The sequence below is a fragment of the Phyllobates terribilis genome, unplaced genomic scaffold, assembly GCF_046119375.1.
Source record: "Phyllobates terribilis strain yellow unplaced genomic scaffold, ASM4611937v1 Scaffold_11__3_contigs__length_659146591, whole genome shotgun sequence".
Taxonomy (NCBI): domain Eukaryota; kingdom Metazoa; phylum Chordata; class Amphibia; order Anura; family Dendrobatidae; genus Phyllobates; species Phyllobates terribilis.
In genome coordinates this window covers 373,204,625-373,223,687 of record NW_027362771.1, presented here as the reverse complement: position 1 = coordinate 373,223,687, position 19,063 = coordinate 373,204,625, and the positions used below count along the sequence as shown (strand labels likewise).

The window sequence follows — 19,063 nt, the reverse complement described above, 5'->3', positions numbered from 1 at the left end:
GTCCCAAAATGCAGTCATGTTGACACGATGTCCAATTTTTGGCTCATGGATTGATAAAATGGTAATCCATTGAGCGTGGTGGCTTCCTTAAGGTGCTGTTTGATGGCGGCCTAATCCCTTCTGCTTATTGAGGACAGCTTGGCATTAGGCCAACAGCTATCTAAGTCGTGTAGACACTTTTTTTATTCTTTGCCTTTGAGACACTTTTTCCTTTGTAAATCTCATACACGTTTTAGTGGCCTGAACTATGAGACCATAATATAATTTCTCATCACATTTCTCTTAAAAGTGTACCCTTCCGTATTCATAAGAAATGTAATGTTATAGGGGTGGTCAGGCTCAATGGATGCCGTGCTCTCAAAGTGACATTGGCGCCGCGCCACACCCCAAGCAATGGCGGAACACACACTGGTGGAACTGTGGATGGCGGTTTTTTTCCTTTATGTACCAAACTGTGCCTGGGGATGAAGATTAACAGAAAGGGTAGCAAAACCTTTTAAAAGCATTTATCCAATTTGAACAAATTATTAATTTCAAGAGTGGGAAAGAAAGTAAATGTGCTTAAAAATGAAAAACTATAAAACAATCAGTACTCTTCTTCAATCCCCTGTGGCTCCCACGTGCAAGCCTTGACGGTCACCTGTTTTTCACTGCCTGAGTGGTAATGCCAGTAAGTATGCCATATGACCACCGATGCCATCTATTAGAACAGTTGCGATTTTTTTTTTTTCTTTTTTTTTTTTTTATTTATCTTTAATAAAATAGCCTTTTTTAATTCTCTGACAACCCCTTTTTAGATTAAAACATTGCATATTGTTGATGGGGGGTCTTAATGTGTGCTGCATTCGTATCACAAGTGAAGGCTCTTTGCGATGCTTCAGTACAACTCTGAATAAAGCAATTTAAGCTAATAGAGTTGAGAAATAATGTTCTGAAAGGCCGTCTGCAGCGGATGCCAGCAAGTCAGACAGCAGTCGTGCTTTGCTTGCAGGATTTTTACAGACCAAATAACTCTTTGTTAACTTGGAATATGTCACTCAATTATTTGAAAATAATTTACGCTAGGCATGAATGAACAGTAATCCCTCAATTGTTGTTTTGCAGATTAATGGCACTGTCACCGAAAACATGTCTTTGTCTGATGCAAAAACTTTGATAGAAAGGTCAAAGGGTAAATTAAAAATGGTTGTTCAAAGGGATGAGCGAGCAACTCTACTGAATGTTCCAGATCTAGATGACAGCCTTCATTCTGCAAATGCTTCAGAGAGAGACGGTATGGTGAAAAACTGCTACTAATGCACTACTTGTTCTTTGTGTTTCTAACCTCTTGCAGTACATTGGTAGCTATAAGGATTCTTCACACATAATTGTAGGTCTCCATATTTAAGCTCTGGCTCAGACCATGGCATTGGCATTCTTTTGTGTCAACATTGCTTCCACTTGTATTGGTGGTCCAGCAAGCACATTATGGGGGTCTCAGATTTGGTCCTTGGGACAGTATAAGGGATGAAATTGTATTTGATGTCGTTTATTTCTGGTTTGTAGTGGAGAAGTAGCCTCACAAATGCAGTCCCTTTATATTGTCGGAAAACTGCGGAGTACGTATGTGTAGTCGCAGTATCTCCAGCTCGCTATATGAGGAAGCTGATGATTCCCTTTGCAGCATCCTCTGTGTATATGGGGATGTACAAAGCATAGAGGAGGCCAAGCCATGTGCGAGACACTATGACTGTAATGTAATTAGATACTAAAGCAGTGTGGGCATAGAGGGCTGTGTAGCATACCATTTCAGCTTTTTTTTATAGAATATATATATATTGCCCCCTCTGATGGCTATTTACTAACGTATGTATAATATGAGCATAAAAATAATTACACCACTATCTTCTGCCTTTTCCAGCTCCCTCTCATGTAACCTCCGCTCTTTCTTGCAGGTTCATACAGCTGACTGTTACTACTTTTCGCCACTGGGTCGGCCACTTTTTCTTGTTAATGCAGCAGCAGCATCTCTGTCCATACATTGGCTGCTGGTGGAGGAACATGTGACTGGACCTGTCCATCAGCTCCTATAGAAAACCTCACATGAGAAAGCAGCCAATGGAGGAGCTAATGGACAGGTCTGGTCACATGCTCCTCCAGCAGCCGTATAATGCACAGAAGTGTTGGTCAGTTTGTGCGGAAAGCTACATTGGCAAAATTAAGTGGCCGACTTCTTTAAAGGGTTTGTCCACTACTTGGACAAAACACTTCTCAATTTCTATGTTTGCCCCCAGTAAAATAATAACGTTTATACTCACCTCTGGTGCCGGCGCCATTCTAGCGGTGTCATCAGTGGCCGCATGGATCCAGGAGAGCCAATCAGCGCTGGCTTTTCTCCCCGTCTTCGGACGTACCACATACATTTGGAGGAAGTGAGTGATAATGGCTTTCACTTCCTCCAGATGTATGTGATTTGTCCAAAAGCGTGGAGAGTGAAGCCAGCGCAAATTTGCCACAAGGATCCCCAGTAGAGCCAGTGCAGCATTTAGCAGGTTTGACAGTGGCATTTACAAGGTTAACAATCGCCGACGGCACTTTGCACCATGCGCAGTTGTTAGATGTGGGTTCTGGCTGTAACACACGGTCATTGCCTGCCAAGTATGGGGTGGGCTCAACCCGCGAGCCCGCTCGATACACCCGCTTCTGACGTGCATTGTACAATTCTCTAATTGTACACATGTTGGTGATGGTACTATAATAAACACTTAGGGCCCAATTCATCAAGACCAGCCTTGAGGGGGTGTGCTGGAGTCAGGCGCTACTGATTCATGAAGAGGTGCACAACTCTTTGTGAATCTGGAACCTCTGACAAGTACCCTGACTGGAGTGAGATTTCTGGCTTAAGGAATGTCAGGTCGCACCCCGTCCCGCCCCAGCTCTGCCCATTTTGGTAGAGTTTGGAGAAACTGGCATGAAAACGTCGGTCTCAAAATTTAGGCTCCAAGTTGCACCAAAATTTTACAGCTTTTCGGACAGAATTCTGGCATGACGGCCTTGATGAGTTGAGTGATTTATGTCTTTGCACAACGGGAGAAAGGAATCACACAGCCGCTGGTTGCCCAGTCTACACTAGATCATGTGCTGTCTACTACCATGCCGATGGTACCTGCTGGTCCAGCAAACCCCCCTCCGCCGCTGCTTGCTTTTTTGACAAGCTGCAGTGATGACATCACTATTACAGCACACATGATTGCTGCAGAGAGTTGATGGGCTTAGCAGCTGTATTCATCGGCATTACTGCGGAGTCCAGTGATTGGTCACATCCGCTGTAGTTGTGATGTCACTTCTGCAGTCTGTCAATGAAGATACCAGTTCTGGTCACACTTATGAATATGTTTGATTTCAACGATCAGATTTCAAATGATGATCTTTCTAAATACATTGTTTTGTAGTATTTGGACAATGTTCAAAGAATTTGAAGTAAATTTTGCTCCTTTTTAATTTAAAAAGAATCTTGTTTTGTTGAACAGACATTTCAGAAATTCAGTCGCTGACATCAGATCATTCCAACCGTTCACATGACCGACCGCGCCGTAGCCGTTCACGGTCTCCTGATCAGAGATCGGAGCCTTCAGACCATTCCAGACATTCTCCACAACAGCACAGCAACAGCAGGTGATGGTTTCACTACTTTATCTCCAATTCTTGTTTCATAGAGGGGAGTGACTTTTAATATGCACACTTTTTTCACCCTTCACTAGCAAAGGATAATAATACAAAAGTGAATTTTGTAGATAATGGAGGGTTGATTTCATTCCCATTGTGAGGTGAGTGGCAGGTATTGGGACATTACCACCACCAGTCATCTCCCAAAGCAAAAGAGAGCAACCCTTTTTAAACCCGCTGGTTTATGATGAGGACTGTAGTTGGTAATATACTTTATGCAGTGTTAGCCGCAGATCTTGGTTTACTGTTGCGCATTTACAGGTTGCTAATAAATGAATACAATCTGCTCAGTTTGCTAGTTAGACTTGTTTTGTGTGGTCAGATCTGCTTGCTTTTATTCTCTTCCCATATTTTCTTTGTAAGTGGATTTTTGGTCTTCAGGGGTTGTTCACTTGCCAGCTTATTGTATCTTTCTGTGCTACACCCATGGATAAAAACATGCCTGCTTTATCTTTCCAAACAGGCCTGTTCCCTGTTTACTCCGACTGACTAAAAATTGTTGTTATCTTTTCTGGAACACGTTTCCTGTAATTATAGTTAATAAAGGACAACATGGTTACAAGCTGTCTTTCCAGAATTATGGCATTGCAAACCTGCTATTATGTCTGACTGCTTGTGCGGTTGGGACAAACACTGTGAGGTAGTTGATGGGCAGTTCTGCCGCGGAAAAGGTTAAATGAATGGTTAGTAAGGTGTAAATGCAAAATATAAGATTTATTGTGGACTTATTGCGCTACTTCTGTTGAACTACTATATAAATATTAAATATGTAGAGCTATGGTTTGTTTTTGTTTTCTTAGGCTAGGTTAGCTTCCAATTGCTTCTTAAGCAGACAGCTACTCTATCTCTGCCATCTGATCCAGTGTGTGCCTAGAGTCCTTTTCTGGGTGGAAAATCATTTGTGATATAGTTTGCTCAAAGTGGTTGAGATTTCACTAGATTTCATACATACACGAAGTAAATAAAAAAAAAAAGTATAGAATACATAAAGAAATGGACTCTGTGTTGGTTTTACGGAGTTACTAAACTTTAATTATCCTCCAGGTATTATAGAGTTATGGATTTTTCTAATCTACTTTAATCCCTTATTTTGCTTCCTTCTGTCCCAAACAGTATTTTGCATTGCTTGTCGCTCCCCAGTTCGGGGTTCTTTTAGAAGCTCCTTTCAACTGCTGCTCAGCAAGATCCATACTCTGTATTCAGACAGTCCGGGTGTGGGACTTTCTGAGCAACTGATGAAAACCCATTTCAAGAGGGGCATGAACTAGTCATAGAAACCGCATGGCGGCATGGTCTTTGGGAGAGAAGGAAGAAACTAAAGTGATGAAAGTATATTGCAAATAAATTTGCAGTGTTTTTAAATGATTTAGATAAAACTGTTAAATCCACAGTATTTCAATTTATGCTGCAGATTTTCACTGCTAGCCCCCACCTTCTGCAAAGTAGAGGATGAAATCCACTACAGTCTGCAGCAAATACACATTTAACGCTTGGATTTTGACCACACTTTCTGGGCAAAATTCACGGTATATTTTATATCCTTAATTGTCTTGTCAAGGGGATTGTTAACACCTAGTTGTTAACTTATTCATCCACTTCTAGGAGAACAGGTGTAACTGAACTGGTATGGATTTTGGGGAATGGAGATATTTACTATAGACATGCCAAGGGAGATGACAGGTTTTCCTCAGCTTAGTAACTTTGGGTAGCTCCACTGTTCTGACACTGAAATCCTAGTGTGGTTATATCTTCATAAACTGTTGTTCTTAGAGAAAAAAAAAATGTTTCTGCTACGTACTGTTCAAGGATCTTACTCTGATTCTGTTCAGTTGACTGCAACTGAGATCAGGCCCCTTTTATGTTCCTGATCAGTTAACCAATTTTAGGACCACTATAAAGTAGGTATTTCATTGCCTTTCTAAAAAAAAAAAAAAGTTATATATAATGTATTTGAATTAAAGAGGTTGTCTGCTATTAGGAAAACCCCTTACCAATCTGAATGTTTGCCCCCGTTAAAATAAACACCTATATTCACCTCCCGTACCGGCAACGTTCCTCGCGTTCCCATGACTCGCGTGAGGTTGTTGCGTGACAGGAGTCCTCCGCCCACACAGCGCCAGCATCACTGTCCCCGCCTTCAGATGTATAAGTAATCGAAGTGAGTGGCCAGCTGTAGATCTATCTACACCAAAATGTGATGCTAGCGGTGATTAGGCGCAGGACCCACGTGCTGTAACAACCGCATGTGAGCCCCAGGAACGCGAGTGCCAACACCGCTGGAACGGTGCTGGCATGGAAGGTGAATGCAGGGGTTTATTTTAATGGATGCAGACCTTCAGATTGAGAAGGGATTGTCCTGGTGATGGACAATCCCTTTAACTAACTATATCCAGCAGATCTTTTTTTCAGTACAGCTTGTTTTTTTTATAGATATTAATGAAAGTTGAGTAACTGTAGCCATGCAGTTCTGGGTGAAAATCATGTCAGAACAACATCTCCAAGACGTTTGTGTGGGTTTCCTCCCACACTCCAAGCATCATACTGATAAGGAATCTGGATTGTGAGCCCCAATGGGGGCAGTGATGTCTGTATATCGCTGTGGAATTAATATAAGCAAGTAATATATGTGATTAATTTATCTTCTTTACATAGCACGCGGAGTAGGGAGGATGAAAGAGTGTCCAAGCCCAGTGTTTTATCTACGCCTGTGAAGAATATAAATAGTGCAACCCTCCCCAAAACCACAGAAGAACCTTTGCAGGACAGAGCCGAGAAGCAGACTCCTCCTCTTCCAGGTGGCTGTTATACATTTAATTCTTCATTTTTTACTTTTGTTTGGTTACTGCCTGAATGATGCCTGTGGTTGAAAAAGTACAAAAAAAAGAATGGAGCACATGGGGACCTTTTTTTTTATGAGAGATGTTTAAACCTTCACGACTTGACATATATGTACTCAAGTCGTATCCCTGCCTCTGATGCGGGCTCACACGCTGAGCCCGCATCTTTCACCGCATTTGATCGCTGATTTTAGTTTACGGCTATCATATGCCTTTTAACAGCTGCAGGTGTTACATCTCTGACAGCAGCCTTTAACACGCATGAAAAAAAATACAAAAGTTTAAATCACCCCTCTTTTTTTATCATTAAAAATAGACATTTGGTATTGCTGCGTTCGTAAAAGTCAGATCTATCAAAATATAAAGTAAATTAATCCGATTGGTAAATGGTGTAACGAAAAAAAAAAATCAAAACGCAAAAATTACCTTTTTTGGCCGCTGCAACATTGCAATAAATTACAATAATAGGCGATCAAAACATTGTATCTACCCCAACATGGTATTGGTAAAAACATCAGCTTAGGGCGCAAGCAATAAGCCCTCACACAGCCCCAGATCCCGAAAAATGAAAATGTTACAAGTCTTGGAAAATGCAGACACAAGCAACTTTTTTTTTCGCTTTGAAATTTCCCAATTTTTTTTCACCACATAAACAAAACAAAAAAAAAAACTATACATGTTTGGTATCTGGGTACTCATATTAACCTGAAGAATCATATTGCCAGGTCAGTTTACCATATAGTGCACATGGTAAGTAAAAAAAAAACAAAAAAATATCAAACGAAAAACAATTGTGGATTGCATTTTTTTTTGTTTCAATTTCAATGCACTTGGAATTTTTTTCCCCTCTTTCCAGTGCATCACGTGATAAAATTAATGGTGTAATTCAAAAGGACAAAATAAGCCCTCATATGATTATGTGGATCGAAAAATAGAGAGTTAATCGCCCAGGGATGAAGGGATTAATGAGTTTCTTTGCTCTGGGAAGCATTACATATTGCTATTAAGGACTTCGTCATAACTAAGGCTGATTTCATAGCACATTGATGGCCACTACCAGAGGGTCATAAGTGGAACGTGCCTTTTTTTTGTGTTTTTTTTTTTTTCATATTCCAATGGATTTTCTCTCACCAGCGATGCCTCCTGCCCTGAAGTTTATCTAACAAACCCATTCTAAGTTTAGCTGTATTTAATAACCTATACAGACTGTTTGTAAATTATTCTGTACGAGTAAATAAATTCAATATTTTACTTCCATGTAGGAAGGAAAGGGAAGGGTGGGACAAGTGAAACGGAAAAGCAATTTATTCTTCGCCACATACCTAGTGCCTAGCAAATATCTACTAATGCTGTGCATGGTGAACCAACTTCAGTTCTCCAGCACCTATACGGACGCTCATTTCATGTAGTTGGGATATCATGGAATGGAAGTGATCCCTGACCATAAAAAAAAACATCAAGCATTGTGTCTATCAGCTGTTGGCATGTCATGTCGGATTTATTAAATGGTGCTGCCAAAATGTGGGCTCATGGCTTAATTTATTGGTATCTTCTTTTACTCTACTACAGTGAGGACCCCTGTATGGTAGACTGAAGCGGGTTCGGCTGACACTAGTCTATGTGTATGGTGGCTAACTGACCCTCATGACAAATTATGTTGATGGGGGGGCAATCTGGGTTTCTGAACTTCAGTGGCCAATCTTTTTGTTCTCCCTGGAGATGAGGATCTGCCACGTGATTCTGGCAGCTGCTCTTACATAGTAGAGAGGAGCGCTCTGCCGAGCCGAGTGGTCCTACGAGGTACTGGGAACCAGGGCTGTTGGCTGAACGAACGTTTGGCTTACAGCTATCTAATTTGTTTAAGGACCTTTAATGTATACATCAACTGTATGGGCCAAATGTATTGTGAAGTCAGTGTAAGGTTGTTAAAGGATTCCTCTATGGCATATCTTTGGGATGTGCTATCACTTCATGATCTGTGGGGTCCGACCTCTTAAAACCCCACTGATTCTGAGAATGAAGGGACCACAACTTTGATTCAGCCACAGCACTCTGCAGTCGTCCACATCGTGGATTGGTGCAGAGTTGTCTGTTACTTAATGTTTCTCCATACAAGCCTTATGTTGATGTGGAAAATCACTGTGTGCTTGCACATTGACTAACATTGGTCAGTGTGCTCTCTGTTTAGTCCAGTGTGCAAATTGCATGAATATCCAGTTGTCTGAAGGCTATGTAGATGTAGGCGTTTGCCACTGAAGACTTGCTGTCCTTTATCTGTGTGCTACCAATGATATTTAGATCTTCAGTATTCTGCTTTACTTACTTGCCCCTCTTTGTAAATGAAAAAATACGTACTTATATTTTTTGTGGTTTTCTTCAGAGCCGAAGCCAGTATATGCTCAGTCAGGCCAGCCTGATGTAGATTTGCCTGTTAGCCCATCTGATGGGCCTTTCCCGAACTCCACACATGAAGATGGCATGCTAAGGTAACTTTGCTGTTATGTACCATTTTATTAATCTAAATACTGTCCAACCTCATTAACCAAATCTGGTTATTAGAAGTCCTAAATAATAAACTTTTATTTCATGGATTATATGTTTTTTTAATCTTTTCAGACCTAGCATGAAACTAGTAAAATTCAGGAAAGGAGACAGTGTAGGACTACGTCTTGCTGGTGGAAATGATGTTGGCATTTTCGTGGCGGGTGTTTTGGAGGATAGCCCTGCGGCAAAAGAAGGATTGGAAGAAGGTGATCAGATTCTGAGAGTAAGTTGCATATAGTTAATAATTTTATAATTGAGATTTATGAAAATTGGTGCAAGGGAAAAGGGGAAAATGAATGCAGCAACATAATTGGACTGCTCAAAGGACCTCTGCGAAATGAGCGGCAATCAACGGCACTAGAAAAATAAAGTAATCAAATGGTGAGCGAAAAAATGTAATAAATGCCTATACATTATTGCATGCACATTTTGCTCTAGAGTTAAGCTTGTTCGAGAGGATTTCTTCTTTCTGTATGTTATGAATATTTATTATAAAATTATTATATTTTTTTTACTTTTACTGATTAGGATTTTATTTTTAAAGATCTGTGCTAACGTCCAAATCCATATATATATTTTTTTAAGGTAAACAATGTGGATTTCACGAACATCATCAGGGAGGAGGCTGTCCTTTTTCTTCTTGATTTGCCCAAAGGAGAAGAGGTCACAATTCTGGCACAGAAAAAGAAAGATGGTCCGTGCTTTTAGTATCATACGTTTCCATATAATCAACAAATTACCTGCATTGTACTACCACTCACCGTATATATGTCTTTGTCAATTATGCAGTGTATTAAGGTAATGGGTGCACATGAAATTATAGATAGGACTTTGGGAGGCTGTAGAGTTGCTTCAGGCTGTCTATGCATGTTAGATGTATGGTGGATTCTTCCTTTTTCTCCTTCAGTAATAAATATCATGGAAAGATAGAATCAAGCATGACATTTCCAAATTTCCAGATTTTTTGTACAAGAGGGTGACCTGTTGTTGCAGAGGTACTGTCTGTCTTCATATGTCTTAGGCAATATTCACACTTTCAGTATTTGATCTGTATTTTACATCACTATTTGTTAGCCAAAACCAGAAATGGGTGAAAAATGCTGAAGTCCTGCACGCATTTCTATTATACGTTTTATTATTCCAGTCCTGATTTTGGCTTATAAATACTGATGTAAAATACTTAATATGTCCTAAAGTATATTTGCACCAGGCTGAATTTTCATTGTTCGTCTGGTTATGTACCGTATATTCCGGCGTATAAGACGACTTTTGAAGACTGAAAAATCTTCTGTCTAGTCTGGGGTCGTCTTATACGCCGGTAATGCTTTTGAACTTTCGGAAATTGACATGCGGGGATACTCTGGGGGTGTTAATAAGCTGCCGTGGCCGTATCCCTGCCATGTCGGAGTTAATATAAGGTGGAGGGAGTTAAAATACGGCGGCGGTAGGTCCAGACAGTCAGCGCTTCTGTGCTGAAACTGACACATCGCTGCGTATTCCCAGCTCCGGACACAGCGCAGGGCTTCTGTGCCGAAAGCTTTCACTTGTCACAGAAACGCTGCGCTGTGTCCGGAGCTGGGAAGTTCGCATCGCTTCTGTGACAATATATGAAAAGCCGGCAATTCAGCAGCGGCATAAGCCGGCACCCGACAATTTAGAATAGAAAGAATAGAGCATCACACATAGATTAGATAGATAGAAACATGTCAGTCACATATATATGAAGTACAGTGACAGTGTTGCTTACTGTACTTGTCATTTAGTGTAAAGGATTTATTAAAACAAATATTAGTGTTTTCATGCACCGTCTCTTTAAAAAAGCCGGCCGGCAATTCAGCATCTGTACCCGACAATTTAGAACAGAAAGAATAGAGAATCACACATAGATTAGATAGATAGAAACATGTCAGTCACATATATATGAAGTACAGTGATAGTGCTGGTTACTGTACTTGTCATCTAGTGTTAAAATAACGGATTTATTAAAAAAAAAATTGGCGTGGGGTTCCCCTTAATTTTAGTCTCTAGCGGAGGTTAAGCAGACAGCTGGGGCAAATGTTTGAATCCTGGGAAGGGGGTAATACCCACGGAGCTTCCCAGGCTACTAATATCAGCTCCCAGCTGAATACCTAGCCTTTACTAGCTATTAAAATGGGAGACCCCCCCCAAAAAAATTACGTGGGGTCCCCCCTATTTTAATAGCTAGCAAAGGCTAGGCAGACAGCTGGAGGCTGATATTAATAGCCCAGGAAGGGTGCCATGAATATTGGCCCCCTCCCAGGCTAGAAACACCAGCCGTCAGCCGCCCCAGAAATGGCGCATCCATAGGATGCGCCAAATCTGGCACTTAGCCTCGCTCTTCCCACTGCCCTGTAGCGGTGGCAGTGGGGTAATAGGGCTGGGGTTGATGTCAGCTTATAATGCCAGCTGACATCAAGCCCAGGTTAGTAATGGAGAGGCGTCTATAAGACACCCCCATTACTAACCCCATAGTCAAAGTTAAAAAAAACACAAACACCCAGAATAAAGTCCTTTAATTGAAATAAACACACAATTCTTTATTGTTCTAAATTAAACCATACTTACCGTCACGCCCATTCCAGCTGAAGCCAACGATCTCCTGCAATAAAAGAAAAATAATAAAGCAACCTCATCCTTACCTTTCCATGGTTCCCAGGACAGCTCCAGCTCTGCTACATCGAGATGACAGGCTGGACTGCAGCAGAACACTGCCATCCAGCCTGTCATCCCGCAGACACTGAGAAGCGCAGGCATGCTTGCGCTGCTCAGCGTCTCGCTGTGACGGCATCCAGATGAGCCGACAATGAGCTCAGCTCACCTCCTGGACGTCCGTCACTGACAGCGTGGGAAACTTCTACTGCGCATGCGGGGAGCAGGAGAATTTTCCCACGCTGTCAGTGACGTGCATGAGGTGAGCCGAGTTCATTGGACATGATCTCGGCTCATCTGGATGCCGTCACAGTCAGACACTGAGGAGCACAAGCAAGCCTGCGCTTCTCAGTGTCTGCCGCATGGCAAGCTGAACGGCAGCGTTCTGCTGCGGTGCAGCCTGTCATGTAAATGTAGCAGAGCTGGACCGGTCCTGGGAACCATGGAAAGGTAAGGATGAGGTTGCTTTATTATTTTACTTTTATTGCAGGAGATCGTTGGCTTCAGCTGGAATGGGTGTGACGGTAAGTATGGTTTAATTTAGAACAATAAAGAATTGTGTGTTTATTTCAATTAAAGGACTTTTTTCTGGCTGTTGTGTTTTTTTTACATACTTTACTAGAAATTCATGGTGGTCATGTCTAATATTGGCGTGACCCCATGAATTTCGGGCTTAGGGCCAGGTGATAATGCCAAGCTGGCCCTAACCCCTTTATTACCCAGTGAGCCACCGCACCAGGGCCCTGGATGAGTTGGGTACAGCGCCAGAAGATGGCGCTTCTATGAACGCGCCATTTTCCGGGGTGGCTGCGGACTGCAATTTGCAGCGGGGGGGGGCCCAGAAAGCTTGGGCCTCCCTGCGCTGCAGATTCCAGCCCCCAGCTGCCTAGTTGTACCTGGCTGGACACAAAAATAGGGCGAAGCTCCACGTATTTTTTTTTTAAATTATTTCATGAAATAATTTAAAAAAAAAAAGGGCTTCCCTATATTGTTGTGTCCGGCCAGGTACAAATAGGCAGCTGGTGGTTGGGGGCAGCCCGTTCCTGCCTGCTGTACCTGGCTGGACACAAAAATATGGCGAAGCCCCACGTCAACATTTTTGGGAAAAATTAATTACAAAATTAATAATTTATTAACCCCTCAATTGTCATTTAGTGTTAATATAAAGGATTTTTTAAAAAGAAAATTGGCGTGGGATCCACCATCATTATAGTCTCTAGCGGAGGTTAAGCAGACGGCTGGGGCAGATGTTTGAAGTCTGGGAAGAGGGTAATACCCACGGAGCTTCCCAGGCTACTAATATCAGCCCCCAGCTGAATACCTAGCCTTTACTAGCTATTAGAATGGGGGACCCCCCCAAAAAATGACATGGGGTCCCCCCTATTTTAATATGTTTATGAGTGACAGTTTTCCTGCTATATACCTGCATGTCATAAGAATTTAAATTAAAAAAGGACCATGTTAAATTCAAATCTGTTTTTTTTAAATTTTTACCGGTGTTTGGTATGCGTTGGAAAAGGGGTAGTCTTATACGGTGAATATATCCTAAACTCTATATTTTAACAGGAAAGTAGGGGGGTCGTCTTATACACCAGGTCGTCTTATACGCCGGAATATACGGTATATGCATGTATATATATTAGTGTTTTCACCTAGAACTCGCTAGTATTACCTAGTCGGCTATCTTCAAATGAGTGTGGCATGGTTAACTCCTTCACGACCAATTACGTACATGTACGTTCTCACACGCTGAGTCCGCACTTGATGGCTGATTTAAGTGCCTCTAATAGCTGCGCCCCGCAGCTTTTAACCAGTTAAATGCTGCTGTCAATCACTGACAGTGGCATTTAACACACGCAGACAGTAAGCACATCATTGATCCTGCCCATCAGCACACCTGTCACATGATCGCCGGGCGCCGATGGATTGTCATGACAGCCGGGAGTCTGCTGAAGACCCTTGTGCCTGTTGTCATGATCCCCATGTGAACGCCGGCCAGTGGCCGGCATTCATAGGAGATCGTGTTTGCAGCTTCAAGGGGACTATTTAAATTAAGTTAAAATTTTTTTTATTAAAAACACACAAGTTCAAATCACCCCCCCACCCTTTTTTGATCCATTAAAAATAATATCTCACTAATATTTAATATTGCCGAGTTCAGAAATGTCAGATCTATCAAAATATAAAATAACTTAACCTGATCGGTGAACGGTGGAACAAACGGGAAAAAAATTCACATCTCCAGAATTTATTTATTTTTTTGGTCGCCACAACATTGCAATAAAATGCTTTTACAGGAGATCAAAACATCGTATCTAATCCAATATGCTATCTGTAAAAATGACAGCTCAGGGTGCAAAACATTTGCAATCAACCAGCCCCAGATCCCAGAAAATGAGAACGTTATGGGTCTCTGAAAACGGCGACAAAAATAACTAATTTTTGTATTTTTTACAAATTTCAGATTTTTTTTTTTTACCACTTATGTATTTAAAAAAAAAAAAAAACTGTACATGTTTGCTATCTGTGTACTCATACTGACCTGGGGAATCGTATTGCTCAGGCCACTTTTACCATATATTGAACATGGTAAATAAAAAACAAACAAACAAACAAAAAAAAAACATTGTGGAATTGCGTGTTTTTTTTTTTTGCAATTTCACCGCACTTGGAATTTCTTTCCCGTTTTCTAGTACATTATGTAGTGGAATGAATGGTGGTGTTCAAAAGTAAAACTCATCCTGCAAAAATGGGGCTGGAACAATAAAATAGTTATGACTCTTGAAAGAAGGAGAAGGGAAAGCATTGCCAGGGGTGAAGGGGTTAATGGAGCATGGATGAGTGAGGAGGGGCATAGCTTAAAGACCACAATGTGTACTAAAATTGTGGCATAAACTAAACAATCCAAAAGATGGTATACTGTTGGACTATTTTTTATTTTTTTTTTAGACTGTATAGTCTAATTGTGTATAGGGGCCACGATATGAATTGCCACCATTAAAGAGGCTTTATGATTTGAACACATCATACCCTGATAGGTCTAACAGTAGAATTTTTCCCTGATAATAAAACCACTTCAGTCAGCTTTTAAGGTCAGGAAACTGGATGGCTAGGCCTGCTTTACCCCCCTTCCCACATGAGGTGCTCTGCTTGTTATGAACAGTGATTTTGTGCTGACAGACCCCCGGTAAGCACAGTGTTTATATATGTTTTTTTTTTTCTCTGTCTCTTACAGTTTACCGGCGCATTGTTGAATCTGACGTTGGAGATTCCTTTTATATTCGTACCCATTTTGAATATGAGAAGGAATCCCCATACGGCCTAAGTTTCAACAAAGGAGAGGTGTTTCGAGTTGTGGATACCCTTTACAATGGGAAACTAGGATCATGGCTTGCAATTCGAATAGGTAGAAATCATAAGGAAGTGGAAAGAGGAATTATCCCAAATAAGAACAGGTAACACAAGTGGACACGCAACCCTCCGATTAGGGACAAATAGTGCTACCGTTCTTGCATAATATTCTTTTTTCATTCCTTGCTAGTTACATTATACGCTATTATGGTGTTTTTAATTTATACCATTTATTTACTTTTAGCCATTAATTTTATATTTTATAAAACTTGGTTAATTGGTTCTCTTGCATGCCTTGTGTTAAATGATGATCTGCTTTCTTTTTGGTCTAGAATAGAGGTTCTCTAGCTCATGGACCACTCTTAGAAGGGACAGCTAGTGTCTTAATTTAATTAATTACAGATATTATTTAACCCAATTTTTCAAGTGACGCTTCATGAGTTCAACTCCTTTTTTTTATAAAGTAGCCAATATTCTCTATCAACTTGTAATAATAGCATCCAGCCAAACATTTTCCCTTTAGCAAACACAGCATACACATATTTTACCAGTTCTTTAGTTCAGGTGATAGTTTTTCTTCGTTTTTTTCAGATTTCTTTTGTATATGCTGATATATTATCTTACAACTTCTCTTAGAGCTGAGCAGCTTGCGAGTGTGCAGTACACCCTCCCTAAAACAGCTGGAGGTGATCGTGCAGACTTTTGGCGCTTCCGGGGTCTTCGAAGTTCCAAGCGAAATCTCAGGAAAAGCAGGGAGGACCTCTCTGCTCAACCTGTTCAGACAAAGTTTCCGGCGTATGAAAGAGTGGTCTTGCGAGAAGGTATTTTTGCCCTTTTTTCTACATATGGTGAGATGAATCATTAAGTGGTAATAGTATACACTGACTTAATAGTGCTGTCTACTTGTTAAGAGTCAGACACTAGTTTTTCATGGAAAGAACATATACCCATTATAGTCTATTTACCAGTCATACTTCGAAAGTGTGTGTCTCATAAAGGAAGCCCTTAAAACAAGTCATGTCCGTATTTTTTTTATTCTTATCCATGGATCAGACTAGCCCCCCACAAATTAATGGGTCTGTGAAGATAAACAAGCGACACAAGAAAGCCTTCTGAGTGCTATCTGTTTCTGTTTTTTATTGTTTAATATGTAGGAAAAGCTTAGATTTTTTTTTTATTATGTACGAGAAAAACTGCGGTTGCATTGATTGTGTAATATCAGACACATGGACTGAAAATTAGATTAACCACACAGATAAATGGTAGTACCTTTTTTATTTTTTTTTATTTTTTCTCTCGTATGCAATAAAAATGAGGATCTTTGGATGATGCAGGTTCAAGAGCTATGCCCATGTCCTCTACAGTGAGTGTCCGCTGTAACATATCGCCACAATAAGGAGGCCACTCCAATCCTAGGTGGTGGTTGAGGGTCCAACACCGTCCTCCAGGTCTGCCGTGTACTACAGAATATTAAGCCCTGCAGGACATGATGGGCATAATATACTGCAATGTAGGAGGAAGTCTTCTATTATGTAAGCAAACTGTTGCAGGGTCATGTTACTTGAGACTCCAAATAGGAGACAGTGTTTTTAGAAAATAGAATTCCAAGTTAGGAATAAAACAAACTTTTTTCCTTTACATAATACTTTTATTTAAAAAAACACTACACACAATTAAAAGTGATGCATCCTTAATGAGTTGGATATTGAAAAATCACACCTTAGTTCTGAATTGCTCTCCTTTGGCCTATTTTCACAATACATGTCTTACAGCTGGATTTCTCAGGCCTGTTGTTATCTTTGGTCCCATTGCTGATGTTGCACGAGAGAAGTTGGCAAGAGAGGAACCAGATATCTACGAGGTGGCAAGTAAGTCTCCACCACTTATAGGCAGTTATCAACATAACTATAGAAAGTTTACCTCTGAATTGTGGATGGATAGCCCCAGCGGTGAATGATTTGTCAAAAATAGTGTGATATTTTTACTTTATTACATAAAAATGATGCTCAGAATATAACAAAATAGTGAAATTAATACATTGTTTATTTCATTTCAAATCAAATAATGATTTGAACAATAAATTATTAAAAATATGCCGAATTGACATTGATAGAAGTTCCCACCAACACAGGTAATCATTATCGTGTGTTGGAGTAAAAATTTTTTAGTTCCAACAGATTGATGGATGTTCTGGATACAAGTACTGTGTCTCTTCCATTGGTTTGAGTCTTATGAAGTGAATCTTCATGGAATTTCTCTCACACCCGATCTGACATTGGCCATGGCAACCACGCAATGCCCAATGAGTGTAGTGTACATGTCCTTTTTAATTAATGTCCAATTAAGTGGGAGAACATCAGTGGGAGATTCACTTAAAATTATTTTTAATCCATGGATAAATCACATTGATCACTGCAGATACTAAGCCATATATTCCCCAAGCATCAATGTCCCAATAATGAAATATATCACTAGTTCACTTTGGTTTTGGGCTTACTAGTGGCATGGTTTCCATTCAAGGTCCATTATCAATTGATAAAGCAGAAGGATTTTTTTTTTTATGTAATGATCTCCTAAGCTGCAACTCAGTAGGTACACTGTTTTATAGGGGGTTTCAGAATTTTAAAGTTTTCCCAACTAAAGAGAACACAAAATTGTTGCAAACTGACCATAACTCTCCTAATAAACACACTGTTGCTGTGGTCCTCCACTCTCGTCTTTACTTATTGTGCTTCAGGGGTCACATGCCATATACTCACATGATCGCTGCAGTCAATTAGTAGTCTTATCAGTGATGCTGTCATTTACTGTACCAGATCAAAAAGCGAGTGATTGCCTCCAGTGGTCACGTGGATATGCTTCATGTGATGTCTGAAGCATTTTCATCACAGAGCTGCAGGGAGCACCACTCGTCCTGCAGTGGGGAATATATCTGTGTTGCTATAAGAAATCTTCAGTGTTCCATCACACATTGATACATTTTAGTGGGGTTTTTTTGTTTGTTTTTTAAATTGATCCTTGTGTTTTTTGTCAATGGATCCTGCTTTGTGCAAAATTCCTGACCCAAAACATAGACTTTGTAAAGAGCCATCTGTCTTCTAGATATTAGACTATACAGAAATTGCGATGAATGGCCTTTTGTCAAGGTATTTAAACTAAGGGCTTCTTTAATGAACACATTTCTCTTTAGGAAGCGAACCAAGAGATGCGGGAACTGACCAGAGGAGCTCTGGGATCATTCGTCTTCATACAATCAAGCAGATTATTGACAGGGTGAGTGATTAATACTGTAAGATCTTTTGGAAAATTGGCTGTGCTGGTCATCTTTTAGATATATAGCAGACAGCTTGACTAGCATCCATGCAAGATTGATGCATGCTGATTAGGTGTGTTAACTAATGTCATAGAAACTGGATCAATGGATTGTTCTGCAGTTTCCACGTGAAAGTTCACGTGAACTGAACATTTTCCTTTAAGAATGTTAAAACCACTGTAAAGTGAGATGAAAACCATTGATTATCTACTTCTCCATCTGCTGACTAGTGAACTATGTTGGATGGCAGGTGAGCAGTTCTTGAAGCATAAAAGTGGAAAAAAGTGTAAGGCTCTAAGCCCCCACATACTCTAGATCAGGGGTCTCAAACTCAGCTGGGTATATGGGCCGCACACGGAAAAACATTTAATTTGGGGGGCCGCATTATTTGCAGGACAAAGTGACATTTTTAGTGATACCATTTTTTTTCCTATGCACCTTTTGAACTGGTCCCTATCCTGGTCCCCCCCCATACTGCTCACAGGTCACCCACCCAATACTGCGCACAGGCTACCCACCCAATACTGTGCACAGGTCACCCTCCCAATACTGTGCACAGGTCACCCTCCCAATACTGTGCACAGGTCACCCTCCCAATACTGTGCACAGGTCACCCTCCCAATACTGTGCACAGGTCACCCTC

At 40.7% G+C, this 19,063-nt stretch overlaps 1 protein-coding gene across 11 annotated transcripts in view; it reads left to right on the top strand.

Annotated features, from left to right (window-relative positions):
* Positions 1-19,063, top strand: part of TJP1 (tight junction protein 1) — a 486,079-nt gene that overhangs the window by 443,092 nt on the left and 23,924 nt on the right. For all 11 annotated transcript variants that reach the window (XM_073652935.1, XM_073652936.1, XM_073652933.1 and 8 more), the window contains 10 exons: positions 1,105-1,273; positions 3,510-3,654; positions 6,358-6,500; positions 8,923-9,028; positions 9,159-9,309; positions 9,672-9,780; positions 14,992-15,211; positions 15,744-15,928; positions 16,880-16,975; positions 18,298-18,380. In XM_073652935.1, coding sequence (XP_073509036.1) covers positions 1,105-1,273; positions 3,510-3,654; positions 6,358-6,500; positions 8,923-9,028; positions 9,159-9,309; positions 9,672-9,780; positions 14,992-15,211; positions 15,744-15,928; positions 16,880-16,975; positions 18,298-18,380 — 1,407 coding nt within the window. The remainder of the gene's footprint in view (positions 1-1,104; positions 1,274-3,509; positions 3,655-6,357; positions 6,501-8,922; positions 9,029-9,158; positions 9,310-9,671; positions 9,781-14,991; positions 15,212-15,743; positions 15,929-16,879; positions 16,976-18,297; positions 18,381-19,063) is intronic.